Genomic DNA, 25,339 nt, shown 5'->3' with positions numbered 1-25,339 from the left:
AAATTCCCAAACGTATATACATAACTATAAGGACGAACGTCAAGGTAGATCTATTGATGAGCGGATTCGCTCTCTTATTCTATATATATATATATATATATATATATATATATATGCTAATCATTTTGGGCTGACGGATGAGTTGTCTGTTCCGATATTAGTATGTCTACAAGTGTATCATATTATTATTACAGTTAGTCCACTTTATATGAGTAACGCTAGCAAGCGTAACATTGTTGATATAAGTTAAGTGTGAAAACTTTTGGGTCGGACTTAAACGATGGGTGTGTTTTGACCAAAAGGGAATATATAATATTAACAAATAAAGACAAAGCGTAAGAAGTTAACATATAGCATAAGGCTGAAATAGTGTTCATACAAGGAAACAAGTGCACTATCGTCGACAGTAACGACGGGTAGGAAACAAAAAAAACTCGTTATTATTGACTGTAACAAAAATAGTTAATTTTCCATCACACACAGATAGACGCACATTTATCTAGACATAAACACAACAACAATAACAAAAACACAGCTAGTCGTTTGTCTGGTGTGCAACCTTGAGCGACATGTGATGAATGGAGAATACCGGCGGTGAATCGATACTTGGTACTGTCTGATGTTGAATTTTGTTTTTTTATGAATCCATATTATTTGTTGTTTTTTTGCGATAAGATTTACGAATGTAATCGAACTGTGTGTACGTTATCTTTTCTGGTGCTTTTCTGTCTTCGTATGCCTGACGAGAGAGTGAAAAAAATACACGTTACCGTTACCATGTCACCTCATCATGTTGTTAACGCGTAATGTGTGAGCTAACTGGCTACACCACAGATTTGTCACATTCGTATATTTTCGATGAAGAAAAATTCGAAAGAATGAATTATTATGAAGACGTTAACAATGTTCAAAGTATTGAACAAGACGTTACAGCAAGAGTATTAGACCGCAGGACATACGAGCCCCAATCAGTGTAGTGACAAAGGAACAGGAGCACTGAGTTAGGGACAAACTGCCGTGCGAAATGATGATACGGCAACTTATTTTGTTCCCGATTTTCAAGATCATAAATAGTGAAAGATTATGATAAATGAAGATCATTATTATGAGGAGAACTAAATCAATTGTTTTTTTTTCAAGACGACTACGGCGAAAAACAACGTTAGTACTAGGCTCTTAGTTTATCCGTTGCACTTGCATACGGTATATACAATAAATAAACAAAAATCATTTTCTAAGGTTGCACCGGATGTTTTTTCATTGTGTCAATTTACAATTATTTATTGTGCTTCTCAGATAAAAAGCTCCTATTAAGTGGCTAATCTAACACTGAGACGATCTATTTCCTTTATTTGTATGTTATACAGTAGTGCAAGTTCCCGATCACTTTAATAGAATACTGAGATCTAAGAAGTTTTACCGAAGTCGCCCTTTCTTCATCTTTACATTCATCCTGTTTCTATTGAAAACCGATATTCGGCCGACAAAATGTTATCACTTTTTTGGTCAATTGAATTCGCAAACAGATCTTCGAGCTATTGATGACCTTACACGCAATCTGTTTGCCATTGTGCGAATGCTACCCTGTAATAAATGCAGCTCATCCAGAGTGTAATAAACAGATTTCGAAATAGATCCGAATGCGCCTTTAGGCTCAAAATCAGTTAAGGTTCGGCCAGCACGCAGATTGTTATTATAAATGGCCGGAGAATGGATTTTATAATCCTTGTCCTGATTAGCTTGTCAAACACCCTAATGTTGCCAGGCTGGTGAAGTTTATTTATGTGCTGATCGTCACAGATTCACTAGCAGTGTTATGACTCACACGCACTTTATAAATGAATCCGGTTTTAGGCTTATTATATACGGCAATTCGATTTTTCACATAAGGGTGCCGTATCATTGTGCATATGAATCTTTGTACCAGGAAACTATACACTGGAACATAAGCCACAATAAAGTGTTGCATTTGAATCGCTTCTTTGATAACGGGATAAAAACCGCTCATTTAGTCATACATTTTCCTGTGTTACAATAATTTTATCATTGGCGGGACGTAAAGCAACCATAAAATGTTCCATAGAATCTGCTATCTTTACAACACCAGCCATGTGCAAATCAAAGTCTAAGATAGGGCTCCCAAAAACTCCCAAATCCAACACTTACAGAGTTTCATAGATAGCGTTACCGTGAGATCGCGACCAGAAGAAGAAACAAAAAAACTTTTCGATCCTGAGATAGAATTTTTCTTGTACTCGCGTTTCGTAGCAATCGCGTCAACTGAAAATTTTTAGAACTCTATTGCCTAAAGGGTAAAATGGACTCATAATGGATGGATCGCAGGGATCATATAATTCTAAATTATCAGTGTCACCACACAGACATAATCAAGGATATGGACTTTTGGTAGGTTTTTCTGTGAAATATGTAAGTTACGCATCGGCAATTTATACATCTGTTGCTAATTCTATATATAGTTGCTTGCGCGTTGGCTGTAACCGCCATGGCGCTTCTTTCAAAGCCTCCTTTGTTGTTTCCCCTACTTGAAAAACATGTCATGTTGACAAGTCCTTGCCTCTTCATCAAAAGCTATTTCCTTTCCTGCTCAAACTAACTTCGTCTTTTTTTTTTTGGTTCGTTAACTCTGAGTTAGTAGGAAATATAGAGATGTGTGATTTAACTTCACTGTTATGCTCAGGTTTCTAAAATTGTCTTGCAATCAAGGCGTCTTAAGCTGATTGTCTTTACTATGCTATACGATCTTTCCAATGTTAATCGAATTTAGTTATCGTTATGTTAGTTATTTAGTTATGTTAGTTATTTAGTTATCGACAACAACATGGGTTACGCTTTCCACTTCCTTCAATTACAATGTCTTCTTGTAGTAAGCGTGGATCTGTTAGCATCTAGAGTTACCGTGCTAAATTGATTGAATCAAAGCGGTTAGTAGAACCTCAAATTAATGATTTTCGAAGAGATACTTATTATAGGCCGAAGCTAATTTTTGCGAAGACCAGTTGGAATAACCAATAATGTGCAGCTGCTATGTATATAATTTATTTGTTAACGATTAAATATATCAGCAAGTCAATATATTGAGTCGGTATTCCTATTTACGTCATCATTAACCCATTTGTGATGGTAGTTGCCTAACGTGGCAAACCGCCACTGACTTGCGCAATTACGCTACTAATGCAGAACCATTTCGCACTGTGTTAGCCCGTCTAGTAAAGTTTATGCTACTCTAAGTTCTTATTTCATGTATTTCTGAGTGTCGAGTGTTGGACATATGAACCGACCTGCGCGCGCAACCTATTTAAAATCTTGCCGCTGACAGCGGGCAAATCATTCCGCGGCGTCTGCTTCTGTCGGTCTGCGTAAATAAACAATGGGCAGCTGATTTGTCGCACTGCTTAGATTTATTACCCAACACAGGAATGTATTTGTGTACTGCAGACGAGTGCTGTTACCCCTATCACTAGTACTACTGCTGCTGCCGCGATTGGCCCAGCCTTTGCCAGAACCATCACCAGCGCCGCTGCTGATCCTGCTGCCGATTATTCCTCTGTATTCATTGTTATTCTCTTGGTTTGGTTGTTGGGCTGTTCTGCTAGCCAGCTCGTTCACTCGCCTCCTCTTTGGCCCGTCGTTGGTGGAGCAGCTAGTGGACAGTGGCGGGGAGCGAGAAAACGAAGAAAAGACGACGACAACGACGCGACAGTGAGATTCGGCTGCTTTTTGTCAAAATTCATGGGGAGGCAGAAAGGCAGGCAGGCAGGCAGGTAAAGAGCGGCGACAATCGTAGTAGTACTAGTAAGGCGATGCTGCTTTATGGCAAGAGCGACAACGCGCATTGTTTCCATAGAATTGCCTGGCTGACGACGGAGCGATCACGAATTGACGAAAGTGAGCACGATCTGAAGTAGAACAAACCGGAACATCGCTGCGCTTATTCCTGAAGCTGATAGTGATATAATAGTGAATGAAGAAATAGCGGTGCGGCCGTTCTGATTACCCCTTTCTTGCTTACATCGAGAAGGAGACTATAGTTACTTTGAGGCCAGTGGGCGAGTAACCAGACTCTAGAACGACCGGACGTGCGATCAGTGCGTCTATCTGTTTGTGTCTGTAAAGCACAAAGTGAGCATAAAGTGTAATGGACAAATGCATTCGCCCGGCTCCGAGTCACGTTAATAAGATCGTTGCATAAAGGACGAAAAGTCAGAAAATCTGCTTACCTGTCTACCATTTAAAAAGGCCGTGCGTCTGCTCGGTACTAAGGGGCTCGGTACTGACGTTCTCGGATGACCAAATCTTGAGGTGAGTTGGTGAATACACTCTCATTGCGTAACGACTGAATTATCATCTCTGGTTGTACTATATAGAGTTGCTGTATATAAGATTAGTCGTAATAAATGGCGTACAGTTTGTGTAACCTAACGAGTAATAATAATGCAAAGGTTGCTGTTACATCAGTAGTTAGCGTTGAAGATAGATACGCTTATGTGTTCACTCACTAACTGCCTACACATGGTAATTCGATTCGGATACGATTAGGTATTATGGTTAGTAGCACTCACAGAGAAATAGCAACTAGCTAAAAAGTGGCCCCGGCATAGGTCAGTGAGGATTTTACTTGCCTGAACCGAACCTTCCTCATACTGAGCAGATTGCCTTCCATATCATTGGCGATATCGTTTCTGCGGTTATCCTCTCAGTCACTGGTCATTCTAACTGTTAGCAATTCACTTTTTTGCATCTACTAACGTTACTGGTCGCGAATGTTCGAACAGAGTCAACAATTTTTTATTATCGCACAGTTCATATGTTATCTTTGTGACATGCATATGATCTGTTTGGGTACAGTCATATTTTCTCAGTATTGAATATCTATATTTGGCATTTAGCAAATCTACTCACTGGAGAATCTTTAAAATCACTATTTTATCATAATGGGTTTGTAGTCATTTTCAATTTGTTTTCTGTTCATCTGACCCTATATAATCATGAACACCTTTTTAGAATGTTATATGATGGAATTTCCATACCTTTGACACAAATTTGTTCGAACTGAACTAGACACGATGGTATATTTGTTTGACGTATCAAACTTATTTATTTCTGAGGATAGTCTCGCTTACTCGCAACGGTTAACTGATCAAGGGCCAAGTCAGACGGATTAGCAGATCTTGAACAGTAATCCCAAGTTGTTCTACATATGCGTGTAGGAAAAACTATACATCATAATTATGGGTGATAAAATTTGATATTCAAAAACGCATTTTTCGTGCTAAAAGATGAACATTACATTGTGGCATTTTCATACGTGATCGTTCTACTACTTTTAGGCTCCAATAATGTAACCGCGTCCTGATACCGTTCGTTGCATTTCAGTTATGAGTTCTATAACATTATTACTGTTGCTAGAGGCATAAATAGACATTAAGTCGTTCTCGCAGTTTCATCACTTTAATGACGATAAATATATGCATATATTAATGCAAAAAAAGAGGATAGTAAAACGAGATTCGTTGCCACCTGCCATTATCGGCGGAGAGCTCTGACATTGGCCACCCTGCACTCAGCAAGGTATACAAGATGTAGACGAGCATTTATTTCTCTTATATTTACTGTTAATTATGGATTTATTAGCCTTTAGAGAACAACGTGCAAGAAGGTTATTGTAGACTCTGACAGATGTTTCGAAGTCGGAAGTCCCATCCGGGGTTCAGACTTGTCAAAATAATTCGTCCTTTTTAAACTTGAAATGACATACACGTTCGATACATGCCCTATTCGGAGGGTCATAATATATTAGCAACTCAAAGCTGTTTATTAAAGCGGATGTTCTAACGAGGTTTTTTTTTCTTAGATAAGGGTGTCTGAGTTCATTAGCTACTTTACGCTTAGAAGAACACATTAGTCAGAACATTTTCTCTAATAAATGGAGCCTTAGAATTATTTAAAATCACTTTGTGTATTAAATACTATGAAAAATAATTAGTTTATTAACAGGCCTGTCTATAAACAATGACTATATTTTGTGTGCCTTTAGGGATAAATCTTCAGATTCATGCTCTGTGGAAGCGTACCAAGGTTCAAATAAGCCGTGGAAAGCGAACTTTATTAAGATACTGCAAAAATTTTTTCAAGCTTTTTTGGTAGACTTGCCCAAGGTTGGTAAAAATTAATTATTGAACTATTATTATATGTGGTAATAGCCAAGTTCTTTTAAACGATTTTTTTAAGCAGACATATTTTTGTATAAAAGAGTATAGGTAGGCAACGGTTGACCTGTACATAATTATAGTCCCTAATAATAACGAGTTGTCTCTTACTAACACAACTCTGCATACGCCTTAAACAACTATTGGTTTTATGTTGTTAACACCTATCATGCTCCAATTGAAGCTTGGCCTGTAGCAGGATAACAACGCGGGATTTCGCGGTAGCCGCTATCGTATATTCTACACATTGTCCCTACACAGCGTTTGCTTAAAGCGCCCCTTACGAATAAGGGAAATCATATTTACGCCTCGTAAAGGCCCTATCACCGTTAATTCAGAACTTCGCGCTTTATTTTTTATGCATTTTGGTACCAAGGCTATTAACGCAAAACACCAAGCCTATTACATTTCCGTTCAAAATAAAGCAAATAATAAAGCGTACCGCTTGTGATAAATACAGTTATGATAGTACATATGATTTTGGAGCAAAGAAAAGTATTATAATATTTGGAAAAAAATGAACTGTTTCTGTAATAAGGCTCGTAAACGATAACAACCTCACGTACAGTGTCGTCGTAGGGTTAAAGCCTACTTTGAATTTATAGCTCTAAAGTGTGACCTAATGCTAAGTGGAATAGAACACTAATATACGATAGATCCACCTTTTAGTTAGGGCAATAGTTCGCAAATTTGTAAACGGCAAAATTTTCGTGCTTGTGTGTAACGGTGATGTTGCCAAGAATTATCATCAATTTTTAAGGAAACCATTGTTTGCTTCACATATGTGGAACCCCATGCTTAACTACATCATCGAAGTCATGTTTTGCAAATGCATTCAAGCATACGATTGCTCGAAAAATTCTATCACTTTTTCCCTAGATTCCCTAGCGAGTTTCTTAACGATTTCCCGGACTTCCTTTTGAGTATTCTGTAAAATTTTAATTCGAGTTTTTTTACTTTTTTAACTTATAATTCAATGATAGAACCGGACTTCTAAGAGAATAGTCCGCACATTTTTTCAATCACCTACAGTTTGAGACATGAGTCATTGTTTCGACCTTTAAAGCTCTAGCCCAAGTGGTATTTGGCAGTTAAAGGCGACCCGTGTCGACCTTTGTGGATAAGGAATAGGATCAAGTAGTGACCCATTTCCCTTCATATTTAATATAGAATTTTCGATGGTGATTTCTGGTCTTACGGCCGTTTTATATGCTATCAAATACTGAAATGCATTCACCTTTGCAACCTCACTTAGTCTAGTGGCTAAGTGACTAGATTCTATATACAAGATCCTTGGTTCAAGGTCTGATATCCAAAAACACTGCTTTAAAGAAAAATATATAACTATGACAGCGTCGTTTTCAATTGTTGCAACTACCTACCCCCCCATCCCCCCGCTGCGCATCAGATAGTAGAGCTCGTGGCAGCAAACTTTGACTTTGCATCCAAGCTATGTTTAGATGTATTATGTACTCCTATAGACACATGGCGATTTACTAAAGACGCAAACTTAGCTCGGAATAATAATCGAGATAATGTAATATGAATCATAATTTAAACGAATTGATTCTCATCTGTTTGGGTCATTTGGCTACTCTGATACGTACAAACTCGTTCGGGCAATTTCCTGGATGACTAAAGATGCTAAATGCCGGGCATTTCTTTTAATAATAGAAGCTTATCGTTATAGTGGGATATTACAATATTAAGGTTATGCAAACCGAGCCAAGTTGAACAAGTACCTTACCTATATACTTCAAGAAAAGCAACAGAGCTTTATAATTAAATGAGAAAAAGCCGTATACAACTACAATAGTACTATCGTCAAGGTAGTCAGGTGTAGTTAGAATACAATAGAAAATACATAAAAATATTCACGCATGTACCTCCTATCGCAAGATCTCCTATTCTACACTATTTATGTTGGAGTATTTTGACAATAACCGTAGATGTTGTCGATAAACACAAATGAATATGTTTGTTTGCTAAAATTCTAGTATAGATGATAGAGAACATAGATAATGATACCGTTAATGCTTGCTCTAATATTGCATGAATCATTACACTACATGCTGGAATAAGTCCAAACTGTTATCCGGGATGAACGCAGTGGAGTAGAAAACATTTTTGGCAAGTAAGGTATGTGATAATAAAATAAAATCAAAGCTGCGATGTGATAACGTAGGAATCGGCCTAACGAAATCATCTTACCATCACATCATAAATACATTGTGCTTTCATTTCTCAAAATTATAAACTACTAAAGTAACTTTCCACCTGCATCCATCCGCATATAGAAACGCATAAAAGCTAATGCTACGAAGAGTTTACGAGATGCAATCTTGTAATCGTGTGGGAAATGGTAGATAAAATTAATTATGATCACATTTAAATTAAACATGTTTTCTTGTTGCTCGAAATAGCGTCTATTATTTACCAGTAAATCGTGAAAACAAAATAATTCGTTGTTTGTTTCTCTGGGGAACGACAGACACCGAAGCTCTCTGTACAAGTGTTCCAAATATTACCGGGAAGTAATCATGCTACAGTTTTCACTAACCTACAAATAAGCTCTATTCATTGGCACGAAGCTTGAGCTTGTTGCACCATATTTATCATAATTACGCAGTTTTGTGAACGTCATTTGTTCCACTGATGACGAAAAAGAAAGTCTGTGAAAAAAATATTAGCCTCTGCTCTTTTTATGAATGCCAATTTAGGTTTTTTAAAATAAAATTAATTTGTAACAATAAACAAAACCATGACTTATTTTAATTCATTATGCTCAGTTTTTCAGCTTCGAAATTCAATTTGTTCAAACTCGAATCATTCGAAGTATTATGTAAAGCTAACACTGTCCACTCATTTCGTACCTTGCTGAGTGGGGCTGGTGACATGTTAAAATAAACTTATGTTGCGGAGAACGAAATGTCAAGGAACGGTAAAAGAGTTATACATGTCAAATATGCCAGGTGTTTCTAAGACTATTATAGCGATCGACAAGGATTCAAGCGGTAAAATCAACCAACGGTGTTATTGTGCTGTTTGAATACAAGGGTTGGAAATAGTTTGGTTAGTGTAAGATACCTCGTTTTTGAACTACTGCAATCGTCTAGCTAATTTTGTTTTTAAAAAAACAAAATCCCCTTGACGTCCCTGAACTCTTGTTAACAAGAATCCTTTCTATTAAAATAATTTCCATGTAGAATTTTTTCATTAATAATTTGGATATGTTATAATTAACGGTTACTCTTTCGAGCGTTTGTGGTGATACCAGCACCGGCAGACAAATTGGTTGAATAATCGGTTACCTTTCGAATCCTGCTGAGATACTCGATGACTGCGAAAGAATATTACTATATTATTATTATGCTTGTTTCAGCATTTTGCTAGCTCCATATCAGTGGCGTCAAATTTAAAAGTAGTGTTTTAGCTTTACGTAGATGCTTCTGAGTCACATGCCGTAATGGAACATTTTTAAAAAACTTCATTTTAGAGTTAAAAAATCTAGCGTGACGAACACATTTGTTTTGTTATTTGACTTATTGCTACTAGTTACTTTTAATCAATTGACTCAAAGGCAAGGAAGATTAGACCTTCCTTTACATTTATGTGCTCATCTCACTTTCTTAACTGACGAAGTTTTCTTGACAGGATCATATATTTTTGAACTGATATATATTAGACCTTTAGAAATAAAATGAATATCTGCATTTTATCGTCCCATTGAGAAAAAGCTTTTTTCCCTTAAGGAAAGAAGAAAGAGTTTTCAAGCACCTTCTCTATATTATATATTCTTTGCTCTATATTATTATTATATATTATATATTCCTGCCTTTTCATATGTGGAGACAACTCAAGCTTTAACTTGAGTGTCCAACTTATTTCTTTCTCTAAAATTCAGAAATTATTGTCATACGTTCATATTAAATTGGTTTGCTTCATGCCTGATCATCCAACATGTCTTTGTCTATAACGAGATATATATAACGTACTGAGCCACCGCATAGGTTCAAAGACTGACGAAGCAACGTTTTCTTAACATTCTACTGTGTTATTCTAGTTTATATGCCTATTAGCACTAATAGACAGTTATGGCTTAGTATTCTACAGCATGTTTTTCACCGTTTATATGTTGTGCCTTATTATTTAGATATGAAACGGGTACATGAAAAAACCTACGAGCCCGAGGAAGCAGTGCCTCTCGCGAACGACGGTGAGCCCAGTTTCGAGTTCTTACATTGTATATTGCCATTAATCAAAACATGATACTCTCGTTCCGTTTGGTCAAACATCCAGACAAATTTTCGCTTGCTGCCTTCTACTGCACTTCGGTGAATTTTTCTTGGTGGCGGCAACTTTTCTGTTTTGGGTCGTTTTCCTCTCTCTGTCTCTCTCTCTCTGTCTCTCTGTCTCTCTCTCTCTCTCTCTCTCTCTCTCTCTCTCTCCCTTTCAACGGTGACTCTATATCAGATTTGGCCTATCTATGTGTGTACATTGGCCTAGCTAAATGTCTAATTTGTGACAGATGCGCGATTTTTACTAATACAGCTTATCTTACTGCCTTGAGAATAACTTTATAGGAGATTTGAAGCGCGTTTTTGTCGCAAGACTTGGCGCAACTTTATCTGTTACGGAATGGCTCGTTTTGTCTCGCACACTTTGGTACTTTAAATGAAAGGATATAATGGTATACATAAAACTCCTTTTTACCATTTAGCTATAGTGGCACAGTGAATTCTTGTCAGCTATAATCGTTAAGTGGAATACTGATTTGAGTATGTCACAATTTTCTATTCGACAAAGACGATCCTTGATGAAACTAAGATCAACATTTAGCTTCTGGAAAGGTCAGACCTAAGTCGTCGAAGTTGCCCACAAGTACTACGGTTCTACGTAGAAAAAAAGAAAACACTGCGGCAGCTATGGTTAATTGGAACAAATGTGAACAGATTAGGCATATTTTAGTTCTCTGAAGAGTTAAAGATTAAATCATACCAGGATCAAACAGTGGACGATGTCAGCATTATACTATGTGCAACAGGATAATCCCGCGATATTGTTATTTCATGAAATTTGTGGCGTTATCATACTACTTTAGTAACGTGACCTTTCCTGCTTCAACTCTCTCTTCATATATTCCTATTAATTCATACTCCTCTTAAACCACTTTAATTAGGAGATTAACATTATAGGTTTTCGTTCAAGAGTAAAGCGGTCTGCTAATCAAGGCACGTCTTCCCTTTGGTTCACATTAACTCTCTAAAGCGCAAGTCAGTCTGTTAGCAAACTCTGTGAGGTGCTCAAAAAGTACCGCGAACCCTTATACCCATAAAACGTTGCACCAGCATACTGCCACAAAGTGGTCAAGACAGATACAGACAAGTCGAAATAATGAATCCCTGCTATTTGCTTTGAGGTTGTCGAACTGTAAAAAAAGTCGTTCCTTCCAATGCTTGTTTATAGTTCCTTATTTTCTGTAGTTGGCATAACGATATTGAAATTTGCATTCTTAAATATACGCGAATCATTTAATATATACGCCATTACGAAGTTGTATCGTTCTATGTAGTAAAACGCGTGGAGCTTATGAACGGCATTTACATTAATTGCAGAGTCGGACATTCGTAAATGTTAATGACTGGGGGGTCTAAAGGCGTATCGATAGCAGGGTTAGAGTAAATATTTTAGCGTGGTTTCAACAATATGAAATAATGTTCCTGATATAAAATGTACAAATAGTCGTTATTATTTTCGCTACTCCGAACAAGGAACGCGAGAACGATCAAGCGAGTTTATCACGGAAGGCATTGTCATGGTTTGTGGTGATCTATGTGTTTCTGTGAACAGGTGCTACTCTGCGCTTGGTTTCTGTTGACCAAATGGTTGCAATGATTTCTTCTTCTAATCATACGCACAAAGACATTAAGCACTCCATGCTTGCATAATATGAGCCGTTTGCAGTGACCATCCGAAAAAATTATTCGAATCACCGACCTCTTCGACCTCGCTACTCTCATTGAGCGTATGGCTTGTTCAGCTGTGTTCTGCCACATCTATTGTTACATGCTGTTGCGCTCGGTGGTGAGCTCGATCTTCTGTCGAATTGCGACGTGAGTTTTTGTGTCGAATGTACTGTTTCAATACACATTAATGTGCCAATAGCCTAGATATTCGTTTATCAGTATACTCGTATATGAGTATACAACACTTGTCTAACACAAGCACTTGCGCATTTTAATGCAAGGTTTTAACGAAATATGGTGTTATAGGGTATTATAATTCCATATATTTCGATTAATTAATACAATTAGTCATGGTTGTACGAGCAAGTGCTCAAATAGACAGAGTTTCCTAACTGAAAAGTCTATAGGTGATTGGGTGAGTTGTATTTTTATGTGGTATTTTTTTCTGCAATTTGGTACTCCAGTTTTCTCACTCTTGTGCTTTGCGCATTGTGCGTTTGCCTTTGTCGTTACGCTATGCGCGCATGTTACCGTATGGCCGCACTATTCCGTTCTACATACAGGTAAAAATTCATCTTTTCTCTCAGCGTCGACCTCACGCACAGCAGGCGTTAGCTCTGGATTGAGCGAAAAAATTGACGGGGACGGAATTCATCGACGTCCGATTAGAAGCGGCACACGTGGGCTGCTAACAGAGGAGGCGGGTGGCATGTGGCTAACAGCAGCCTCGCGCTATGTTTCGCACCAGCTAATCATGTCGGCCTGGCGTAGGAAGCCCGTCGTGCTGTTCACTATCCTGGCGGTGACGTTGCTCGTACTTTTCGTGCAGTACTCGCAGGTCGTCGGCGAGCCCCGAACGCCGCGGATTGGTTCGGCAAGCGCTAATGGCAATAACAACGGGTTCAAGGTACGTAAATATCAACAAGTATGTCCGTCGTCTCTACAGATCGTTTCGTAGAGATATCAATACATGTACTAATCTTCTCGAGAAATTGAAAATACAAGACAATCCACCTGATACACAAAAAGTTTTTCTATCCTTTGCCAAAAATGTGCTTCGTAGGTGTGTAATAAATGAGGTAGATGTCACATTTCGCATTGTATTATTATTATTATTGCCAGCATTGCTACTGCTGAAAGCTTCAGATTTGCAATCTGTGTTTTAGACCGTAGTTTGTGCCATTAACTCTTCTGACTATTTTTATACCGTTTAAACAAATGCTCAGAGTTACATCTTACATAGAGAATCAAGTATTTTGCTCTAGGTGATTTAGCCGGAGTGGATGTTGCTGGACTTAATTAGGGTTTCTTCAATAATCGTATAAAATGGCATGGGTAATTATTTGCCAACGCCGAAATTTGAACTATCGACAATTGTTTTTTTTGTTGTCACCAATGGCAACACGTCCAAAAACATACGCGCTAACTATTGAGATCACGCTGCCTTGCGACGTAGCTATTGGATTATGGTAACTGAGAGACCTGTTCAGATCGGACGAGTACGCCCATGTCCGACGTAAATCAAAGCAGCCGTTTGTAGTATGGGTCATTGTCAGATAATGTAAGAACAGACATAGTGAAATCAGTGTCCCTTAGTTTTCCCTCCTTAATTTTTCTTCATCTGCTACAATATGCACAGTGTTTGGAACAAATCAGAACAAAGTATGTTGTTCGTTTGCACGAGTCTAAAGAAAAACATAGATTTAGATAAACTTTGTTATAAGCACCGACGGTAACGTTCTTGTAAATGTATCTATTCACGGTAACTCGCTTCGATTAAGAATTTCTAGCCTTAAATAGCTTGTATATCATTTCAACGATAAATCCTTTAGATTGACGGAAAAACCTCGTAAAGTGATATTGGTATGCATAGACACGCCTAGTAGAAACAATTTCTTCACAATTGGATTTACATTCCGCGCTGATAATAGTCGAAATCTTAAAGGTAACGAAATCTTAGAATATAACGAATATACAAAAGGTTGACTCCTAGATAACCCAATGGACGAAAGATACTTTTCTTTCACTGCATCAAAATTCTGGAAATTGCTTGTTACGCTGTTTTAAATCTCTATCAATATAATTCATACTATTATAAACCTTTTGATTTGACACGTTGAAATTTTTTTCGCGTTCTTCAAAGGGCTTATGAGGATTGAAACGACGTAGGTTGTTGTGATAGGGCGACCGAGAAAGTCAATCCCATATTCTCGGTAAAGGTTTGTCTAACGCGTAGACATTGGCCAATAGCTCATTTCTACTTACATTTGGCCGGCGAAGTTCGCAGTTTTCCTTTGGAAAGAGCTGGTTTTCGCCTGGCAATAAAAAAGATGGATCAATTCATACTCGATACGACATGCAACCGCTCAAAATCTGCCTCTATGTGTTTCAAAATCCTGTTCCACCATTGTTCACCATATTCATAGTTTGACAGAGACGTATATAAAGTCATCCCAGTAATGCGCTGGCAATGTCTACGTGTCAAAGTTATGGGCTTTGGGTTCGAATAAACACGTTTTTTCTTGCGAGGTTAGCCGTCTTATGTATTAGGTGTAAAATTCGAGATATTCGAATATTAGTATTATAGTGGAATGTTCAAAGTGTCTACAACGTCCTCGCTGTCACCAGAGACGTGTAAACTATCTAAAAAAAATAATTTATTTCATATTTTTTCGTATATGCCGTGATTCAGGAGTCAGCTCAAAACTTTTGATTGCCATCGATTTTGATCATTCTGTCGTACTAATCGGTTTTACGGAAATGTAGTGTAGATATAGCGCATATACATACAAAGCATTATAATATATATATATATATATATAACTAGAGGATAACGACTCGAAAATAGCTCAAATGGTCGCTTAAGTTTCGGGCCTAAGCGCGATGGTGGAGCGTTTGATAGAACGTGTGCTGGAAGTCATGCTGCCGCCGAGTCTGCTGTTTTCATTCGACTATTCGAGCTCTAAGACACTGGATACAGCGGCGAGTGTCTTCTGCTAATCGCATAAGCGCTTGCTCGGGCTTACATATGGACTTCTGCCAAGTCAAGTACAACAAAGCTTTGTAGGCAACGCGGGCACACGTAAAAGGTCAAGACTCGTTTATTCAAGAAGAGTATTATGCCCGGGTTCAAAGAGGCGATGAGGACCTGCACGCCTTTACCCAAGATAAGCGGTTCGTGTGTGAGCACGCCGGGTTGCTATTTAAGTGTAAGGCATTTCTAGAAGACATCAAGGAATGACGCCAGTGTCATGATTCGATGAACTACTTTACTGTGGCAATGCCGCATAGTTTAACGGCCTTGGAACAGCTGCGCGCGACTACCGGACGCGGGTAAAGTAGAAATCGAACCCCGATTGCGGGGTCAGCCAGTTGCTTCGGCTTTTGTATTGGTTATGCTGTGCAAAGCTGTTTGCAAAACTAGGCGTTCCCACACTAACAGTGGTCAGACTTCGTTGGTTGGACACGGAGCGGAGGGCTCGTTTCGACTGCCGAGCTTCTGATTGTGCCTGCCATAGAGTCGAAAGGTTTTGAAGAGGTAGATCTTAGGAGAACGCATGAAGGAGATTCATTTGAATGGAATTATCATTATAGATGTTCCTGTGTGCGCATTCGTCAACGAGTCCCTGTGTCGAATTAGAAGGAAGGCAGCGCCGTTGCGGGCCGCGCGAATCCAGGCCACTACCGCAATCATGTGCTGCCTTTTCCAAAAGACGCATTAACATGCAGACATTCCAGAACTGTATTGTAGATACTTCCATATGGGCATTGGCATATATCCCCAGATTAAAAATATGATAGTTGAAAATTTCGGCAACCCAACGTGTGTCTTTCGACATCTACTCCCATTTAAGGAAATTTGCAACCAGAGAGGCGATCCGTTGCAGTGGACTCTGAGGTGTGATATATATTATACCAAACATTTCGGGGAACACAGTCTACGCTTTCCAACATTGCTTGGGCGATGACTAAAGTGGGATATTTCGCGCTACGCTTACATGGGCTACAAGAAGTTCAAGTGCAAAAAAATTCTTAAGACATGGAGAAGTTCTGTAGAGCAATCTCGATGATTCAAAATTTGTCTTTCTTGATGTGCCTAACAAAAAGGTTTTGAATAAATAAATAGGTATAGATATGATGCGAATAAACTACGTCGAGTTATGTAAAATCGATAAGACATAATTTGAAATGAGTCTATGTGCCAAGTAGCCAAGCCGACGACATAACGAAACAAACCTAGATGCCCCTAGCATAGTATTAATCAGTAGTATACCGTAGATTCCTAATGTGAGGTGGCATTCAGGTTTGGAATGAATCGCAATACCTTTACTGCGAAAATCTTCTGTATTTTGATCAATTTCCACCGCTGCCAAATGTATTGAGAATTTCGCCGTAGTGGCAGCGTGGACAACAAATCAGGCGCGAAAATAACGCGCGGAGCTATCCTGTCGTCGTCAGGTACCTGTTGGCCTATTCCATTGATTTTATAGTAGAGTATCGGGTACGTACAGCTCCTGTAATACTATAAGCACATGTTGATTAATCACAGCTATAGCGCGCCAATGATAACCGCTTAGATAATGCCTGTTTGTTAGGTGTAAATAAGATAAAGTATATATTATACTTATACATATAAAATTATATTAATTTTGTAATCAGATTATAAAGTATCTGCGTCCAGTATAGTACCGAGTTACTATTGGAATATTAAACTCGGATTTGGATATTTCAGTAATTCAACTTAATGCTGCGCTAAAAGTAGCTCTAAGCTGCAAGTACTTATGGTAGGTGATTGCACGGAATCTGATAGGACTACAAGCTCATGAACTAGCCCCTACTCAAAAAAATGGCACGCATGGCCAGGTTAGCAAACGGCTAAAACTAACTACCTGAGAACAGGAAATCAACTATGGCACAAAAAACGTTTTTGGCCGTTATTATTCCACATATAATAAAAAAAGAAATCCTTTTTCGTGCAGCTTCCATTTCCCTATCTACCTATAAGAATATAATAGCCGTACTCTTTAATTGTACTTTAATATCTAATGCATTTTTAACTAATGTTAGCTACTGGTTTGAAAGTATCATTCAGCGGAAAGTATATTTAATATCCGCGAATACAAAATATATAATACGTATGTTTTTGTTAGAGCCTGAATACGTGTTTGGACCACTTCAGGTTGTCAATGATCTCATATCCGTCGCAGTCTGTGGTTACAGAAGGTACAAAAGCTTCCGATTGATCATAGCCTTTGGAGCGCAAGCAGTCAGAACCCTTAAAATCAAAGTAGCTCAAATATCTGTCGGTCATTATTCTGTTCCTCTATGACTCGCGTAGTTAAAAGTAGAAAAAAAAAAAGCTCAAATAAGCACGGCTAGCGGCACCACATGCTTGCTAAAAAAGGCAGCTTTTTCTTATTTCGAGCATAATAATTGAAGTTCGCTATTCGTCTTTAAACGAAAGATGGAGGTGATTTCAGGACATACGTAATCAAATGCGCGTCAGTCTCTGATAAATTGGTCATTTCAATTATTAATAGTTTTCTAAAACAACTTATCTGATCTTTGCGCTGCAAATGAAAAATTTTTTACACGAAAATTTTGAGCGGGTTATGAATTGATTTCTTGAAACTTTATCGTTTATTCGCTCTAGCCTGATTAATTTTTTTATAAGAGCCACCAAAAGCATTCCGTAGATTTGAAATACATTAGCAATAGTGAAAGAACGCAAATAGAAAAATAGGTCTATGTCTCTAGGTCTGTTTAATTAAGGGCAAATTAAACGATTAGGTACCAAAGATAATCATATCTAGTCAGTCAGTTCGATAAAATAAAATTTTGTCACATATGAGTTTCATTGTTCTTATGATGCGCTCAAGCCCCGTCTGTCAAAACTTGTACACCCAATGCAATATCTTTAGCATATGAAGAAGCATACTTGAGAACAGGTTTACATCTCAGCAAAAAAAAAATCAATCTCTTCAAGTAGGGCATCCATATTGACTATAAGATATCACCTACATTGATTTGCATATGACATAACATCTCTCCATTTGAAAGGTAGACTAGTTAAGTGTTCCTACTAATTTCCATCGGTCTGGTTAGTTTTGTTTGCGTTCCATGACATTTGCCTAGTATAATACACAAACATTCAGGCTTTTCTATCGTTTATTTTGTGCAACGATAAGATGCGATAACCGCTTGCCAGAAGTGGGCAAATGGAAACCTGGAAGTAGCGACCCGCTAGAAGGAACTCATTTATTTGAGCACTCTCATTTATTATCTTCCCCGACACTGCGAATAAAGCGTCGTGCTATATACATTTGGAAACTTTAGGGTTAAGTTGTGTAGTAATTTACGATTATATGTTATATTCAGTGGTACAAAGCAAACAAAATGGTGACGCTTTTCCAGTAGGTCGCCCCAAAGCGGCGATTCCAATTGTATTATACTTTTCTATGTGTTGAATATGAAATTATATCTATAGTCGCTTCAAATACTGCTTGAATTTAAACAAAGAACATTTGTAATATTTGTGGATGAATAATAAACGTAGATATTTGTGTTTGCCCAGAGGCTTGCAGTCAGAATGATCACGGAGTAGTCCACAGTAGACGTATGATGAAAATAATAAGTCAGTTCCGATTTTTCACTGATCTTCGAAAATCATCTCTTTTTCGTAGAACACTTTTTATGCATGTTAGATGTATTTGTATTCTTCAATGGTCTTGGTCCACTGTCCCGACATCAGGATCGTTCAGGAAGTGGCGCCCAATTTTTTGATGTGTTCGAAGCATATACAAAAAAAAAAAAGTATATACAAAGCACATACAGGGCCTGAAGGATTATGACTCCAGTTTTATCTATCTACTATTGTGTTATCCTCATATCAATTATGTTGCCATTTAAATTGCAGAAGGATCTGCATAAAAAGTACGATCTTGTTTCGTAGCTCGATTGTTCAAAATTGTTACCAATTCAGGTTAGTAGATTTCTAATTACGTTAAGTTCTCATTTATAAATTTCGGTGAACGCCTTATTTGGCCTTGTGGCGTGTTTTTGCTTAATTGAAGCCTTTCTATGTTGTAGCAATGTCGAGTTTTTAGCGTAGACTATATATTAAAGGTATCCGTACAAGAAAAGCTTGATAGCATCAGATCTGTGGAAACGGCAGGGTATTATAAGGGCCTCTTCATCTGTTTGGGAAATCTTATAATGATGTTACTATAATCTCTTTTACATTACTATGATAGCGTGAAGGAGCTCCAGCCTATTAGAAATAAAATTCCCCATCTGCACGTAAGTCCTACCGAATGTGTAGTAAAACAGATCCTCATAGTCAATTCAAGTAAATGGCATAAGTTATTACACTGTCAAAAAGGAATAATCCGACGCTTGAAATAGCTTATTGCACTATAAACTTAGTACTTTTACATGATTCTGCGTAATATGTGAATTTTAACTTGCTCAGTAATTGCAATTATGCAAATAAGTAGTGCCCTTCAATCTGAATGCAGCCCTATCGCTCTGAACGATCTTCCCCGAGGACTATGCATTCTGTAAGCGTTTTTCAAGTACCCTCATTGATACTGCGCATCATTGTTGGAATGAAGCTCTTCACTGTACAACGTTTTAAAAGGCGATGGTCGCACTGATGTCGAGGCTTCCGCCCAGCTTGCCTTACAGAGATTTGATATATTGCACTATAACATTTTTCGATGGTAAAGCTCATTGAAGCTCGTGGTCTTTTGGAACGTTTTCTATAAACCTTCTAACCGGTTACAAATATACCTTTATATTGTAGGTCGCATTAGCGGACTTTGTGCGATACCGTTTGTACTCCTGCTACGTTATCATTCCGTCAATTATTAAACTAAATAATTGTAATTCATTTTCTTTGCTCAAAAAATAATTTTTGTCAACTCGCTATTTCCAGTTTATTACATCTACAAAAGAAAGCAATTAAAAGGTGATGACCCATTAAATATTGTACAGATTTTTTTCGATACCCATACACGAGCATAAACACGCATTTGTATATTTACTTTTCAAGAAAAAAATGGAATGTTCTTCATCAAGAGAATTTTATAAAAAGTGAAACGAGGTGAAATATAAAAACCAGGATTGGGCTACGTAACGGAAGGAGCCGGAAAATCCGGGCCGAAGAATAAAAATTGCGTGACGGCGTTCATATTATGTGTAGTCACAGTATAGACTTTATACAAGGAGAGCCAATACTTTGGCTTTCTTCCGGAAACAAAAGTTTTTGGATGGTTTTGTCTAAAGGATTCATTTTGCAACTCCAGATATGATAGTGTACGAAAAAATTCGATTTTTTCGGGAAGTTGACTTCATATCGCCGATTCGTTGCAAGCTTGGGACACTAAAGGAAAAAAGTTCAAACGGTCCCTTGGCATACGGATGGATTCAAATGCTTTCGGTTGACGCACCGAGACTGACCCCAATCCCACCTAACTTTAGATATACGTAGATAACCACATTCAAACACTGTTATTACGGCCGACGCAGTCGTAAGAGACTGTCTAGATCGTGTCTGATCGTCGAAGTTGAAGTCGTTTTTTCCTAAGCGAAACGAACCACTCTGGAGTTGAATATATTTTCCTTTAGCCGAGCCTCGGCTTGCAATGTTTTAAAACCAGCGAAGTATCCTCTCGGCCTTGTGACCTCTGGGGATACCTATGCGGAAGCCTAGAGAAACACACTTTTGGTTTTGTAGCCACGCATCTCACATGCCCGACTCTCAAGCACTTTTGGTAGCGTTTTCTCTCTCGTAGAAAAACGTATTTGTTCTGTTCTCGCCAGGCCTCTAACGATCTTTTGTTTCAGGTTATGGTCGCCACCTTGTTGTGGAACTACTTCGAGGTTGTACGTTCGAGATGTTGAAGGTCCATGAACAGAGCACGTCTCATTAGCCGTCTGTGCCAGTATGTTGTTTTTTTCGAGCAGGAGAAGACGTCGATAAGCCTAAAGTTCTTGTTCCGATTTTTCATCCTCTTCGCACGGAAACAGTTCGTTATGATTTCACTATGGCTGTATGCAATTAAATCTAATATTTGCTCCATCACTTACTGTCGGAGATAAAATTATAATACGCTTGCAGTCACATGGTATTTAAATGTTTTTGAAGTTATTCTAGTTATCTGTAGCAGCAGAATTGGTTGAACTCAGTCGACCACGAAGCTTTCTTACTCTCAACATATTATACTATATAGAAAATAGTTAGCCGTTAATTGCTATCAAATAAGTGACCACAACTTTATGTCATCCATATTTAGTAAGCGTAATATCTTTATGCCAACTAGACAAAGATGATGTCACAGGCTATAGAAGATAGCTGCTCATAACAGGTACGTCATATTCTACGAACAAAAAAGGGTTCGCTCGTAATCAAACGATTCACGAGCAAAAGCTTGATATGATACAGCGCTCCCAAATAGTGGACAGCGTCCCATGCTCGCCATGGCATATTCACAGTCTAGATTGTAAAAGGTCTTATAATTTAGCATTTGATAATGTCGGGTGGATACAGTATAGTAGGATTCGACTTAAGCGATTCCGCCGAATTTCTATTACAGCAGGAACATTTTATAAGCTTGTAGGCAGCCTTAATCAGAAAATGTTCGGGTGGTAAATTGGTTATCAAAAAGAGTCATGGGGTTATTTACAATGTAAACAACTTTGTGTAAGGATTGAAATGCCGATATTTCCGTGGCAAACAATAATACCGCTAGCACAGTAGAGACTAATTTCGAATGTAACAACAAATGCAAGCAGGGAGCGAAATGGCATTCACAAGAGACAAATGTTACTTTTCAGTGGTCCGAAATTAAGAACTCAAAGAATCAGTGAATCCTATCTAAGAATACGAGCCAAGACTCATGATTGTCAAACTCGTATTTAACAAAGTAGAAAAAATGCTACGTTTTTGTATGCGTAGACAAACGATACAAAATTTAATTGTGCCACTCAGTTGTTGAAATGCCGAAATGACATGTTGATACTTTTTAGGTCGAAAATTAGGTCGAGGCATTTTGTCCTGGTACGTATTTTAAATGCTTCATAAAGATTAAAAAATGGTTTCCATAACTTCATCTGTACTCTGCTATTTGTTTCTCTGATAGGATCCCGAACCTCCCATGCAGAGTCAAATTGTCGGATACAATGCCCAACCGCAACAATCCCAACACCAGAAATTAACCGCTGGCGGCAATGGGCCAGACGGCGGTGAAACAAATGGAGCGCAGGCAGACGCCCCTTCGCGAAATGCAGGCGTCAGTCAAGATAAACGACAAATGTATCCTTCGGGTCCATTGCCTGAGCCATATACAGCACCTCCAGGCGCCCCATTACATCGAATTGTCCATTTCGATCTGAAGGGAGCTCCGCCAAAGATCAGTTATATCAAAAAGGTTCTTCCTATCATCCAACAAGCCGGCGCAACAGGTTCGTATAGAGGGGCACCGCAAGCTGATTACCATGACCGCTATAATAATTATGATTGTTTTGACTATACGGTACACTGTCGCTCGGTTACTTCATAAACTCAGGACTAACAAGTAATGTAAGTTAAAATTGAAATTGTTTTATAGCAGTCGCGGGTAAGAAGTTATTCGCTTTGTAGGTGTCATGCTGGAATACGAAGACATGTTCCCGTACAGTGGCTCACTCGAGTTCATCAGAGCAGGAAACGCATACAAAATGGCAGAGCTTGAGGAGTTGCTTCGATATATAACCGTCGATCTTAAGCTGCACCTGATTCCTCTTATTCAGACGTTCGGACATCTTGAATTCGTACTTAAGTTCGATAAGTACCGCCATCTTCGCGAGATGGATGAGTTCCCCGCTGTTATCTGTCCATCTAAGAACGAGTCGTTCAATGTCATCAAGGAAATGGCCAGACAGGTTCGTGGGATACATACGAGTTGATCATTGCGCCAAGAATAATCTTGCCGAAGCTTGTTTGGGTGAATACTTGGATGGGCACATTTGCAAAAGCCATTGATAAAAAAAATTATTGAGAAAAGTTAAGTTATTGTAATGTGCAATAGAATACGAGGAGACAGTTGGCCCTAAAATGTGTTTATCTCAAGTTTGGTGTCAGTTAGATACACTCTATTTTATTGTCTGCACATCGCAGCCAGCGCTCGAAAAGCTTTTCAAGAGCTCTGTCTTTGTGATTTTATTACCGTACCTTATGTTGTTATTGATAAGTTCTTTAAAAGAATCAATGGTAAGACATGCTACGCTTCCTATAATCTTTTTCAAACATGGAAACAACAATCGAAATCACTCGAACCTAAATTTGGAGGTGTTATTTCTGTCCGAGAGTGGGAACGGGATGTAGTCTTATGTCCACATCGTGTGCGGGCGGTTGCTTTAGGCATCTACGAAACTTTTCGGAAAGCCAGCCTTAGCTGAAAATACCAGACGACCAAATGCTGAATAACCAAGTTAGAACTTTTGTTTTTTTCATTCTTAGGTTCTTCTTATTAGTTCGTACACACGGTAATATACGATCTACGGGCTCATAATGTTAAACGCGTATGTAACGATTGAATTTAGAGATATTTTTATCGCCTGCCTTACTGCTTTGGCAGTTGCGCTTGCGATTGTTTTCGTAATCCTATCGTGATACTGGTAGAAGCTGCGTCGAATCGATATTTTCGCATAACCTGTCTGCTGTTATAATATTCTTTTGCCATATAAAGTTATACGTAAAATTCTTGTATTATCCTAGATTATGTGACGAACTAATAGGACGTCCTAAAGAACTGATTACTTGCTGCCTAGTTCCTATCAGGGACAAGTAAAATGCTCCTCTCTGTCGTATATTGCTTACAGATGATGGCGTTGCACTCCAAGTTCCATGTGCGTTATTTGCACATCGGCTGCGACGAGGTCTTTCATCTGGGCGAGTGTACCCTCTGCAGTATGAAGTCGAAGGAAGAGCTATTACTCGGCCATATGTCCCACGTCGCAGGTTAGCTTTGACATTTATTTTAATGACGAGTTTGTTAAACTACAAGTTTGCTTCGAGAAGACATTGTTAAATTCGTATTACTGGACTTGAGGTACTCGACTATGAAGCATATGTAATTAACAATTTATATAGAGCATAGAATACAGTTCATATTCTATGGTTTGCGTGCTCTCGCGTCATTATGCTGTATAATAGTAACGAAAGTAAAAATGTCCTGTCGTAATACGCCCACAGAATTTGTTCGAAAAGAACTCCAGGTGATTCCTCTGGTTTGGGATGATATGATGCGAAATTATTCCCCGGAGCAACTCAGAAGGTGAGCTAATATCGGTAAGAGTGTTCTGTATCTATCGAAGCTAACCGGGTTTGGTGTACGAAGCTTTGAGAAGTGGGCGCATATGTATGTATTATCGCTAGCTTGCGTTAAGGAACTTCATTCACGCCAAGTAAATTTTTAAGTCAATGTAATAAAAACAATAAAGTCGGTTTCCTATATAGGACGCGCCTTTTAGTGTAAAAAATTGCACCACAAATGGGTCCTGTAACTAAGCATGTACTTGAGTTGATTCGTTAACACACAAATTTCTATGTGTTTAAGGCTGTCAGTGGACAATAGTCTACGAAATCTCAGAAAATAAATATAAGACTCTTACAAGCGAATCCGGCAAACTTTGAAATTCAGTAGCTTTTGAACTACGCGCCATTAGCGGACGAAGAATGCTGCAGTCTTTCAGAAACCTCTGACTGTGCGTTTTCTTCAAGAGAACTACGTCTTTTAACTTTGAATACCAACGTTCAGTAATCAAACGTTTGCTTCTCGATTGAAACAGAGCTGCAAAAATTCATTGAAGATTGGTGAAGACAATTAGGTATGAAGACCTTGAGCGAAACGATATAAACGCTTTGAGAATGAAGATTGGTATTGAAGCCTAATGAGTAGGTGCGAGAATAAAGCCCGAAAGACAATAACGCATTGCCGTAATCAAGCAGGCATTGCGAGAGGAAAGCTTGGAGTGTTAAGACTCTGTTAACCAAAGTTGGTCTTTCACATGTAACATTTCTAGAAAATTATAACCCAAACGCTACAAATGTAGAAACTGAGTAAAAATGTGCCCTAGTGAATTGATTCCAGATCAGCTCTAAAT

At 38.4% G+C, this 25,339-nt stretch overlaps 1 protein-coding gene across 5 annotated transcripts in view; it reads left to right on the top strand.

Annotated features, from left to right (window-relative positions):
* The first annotated feature begins 4,181 nt into the window (after positions 1-4,181).
* Positions 4,182-25,339, top strand: part of LOC111264034 (hexosaminidase D) — a 39,802-nt gene continuing 18,644 nt past the window's right edge. Inside the window, exons 1-8 of one of the 5 annotated variants that reach the window (XM_022839617.2) lie at positions 4,244-4,320; positions 6,056-6,176; positions 10,381-10,443; positions 12,757-13,100; positions 22,336-22,657; positions 22,836-23,116; positions 24,056-24,194; positions 24,429-24,510. In XM_022839617.2, the coding sequence (XP_022695352.1) occupies positions 10,383-10,443; positions 12,757-13,100; positions 22,336-22,657; positions 22,836-23,116; positions 24,056-24,194; positions 24,429-24,510 (1,229 nt within the window). In that variant the 5' untranslated portion in view covers positions 4,244-4,320; positions 6,056-6,176; positions 10,381-10,382. Of the gene's footprint in view, positions 4,321-6,055; positions 6,177-10,380; positions 10,444-12,077; positions 12,341-12,756; positions 13,101-22,335; positions 22,658-22,835; positions 23,117-24,055; positions 24,195-24,428; positions 24,511-25,339 lie in introns of all 5 variants that reach the window. The other 4 variants (XM_022839619.2, XM_022839620.2, XM_022839616.2 and 1 more) reach the window with 4 other exon arrangements.

This window comes from Varroa jacobsoni, unplaced genomic scaffold, assembly GCF_002532875.2.
Source record: "Varroa jacobsoni isolate VJ856 unplaced genomic scaffold, vjacob_1.0 scaffold_814, whole genome shotgun sequence".
Taxonomy (NCBI): Eukaryota; Metazoa; Arthropoda; class Arachnida; order Mesostigmata; family Varroidae; genus Varroa; species Varroa jacobsoni.
Note: the sequence above shows the minus strand (reverse complement) of the source record. Positions and strands in the feature narration are given on the sequence as shown.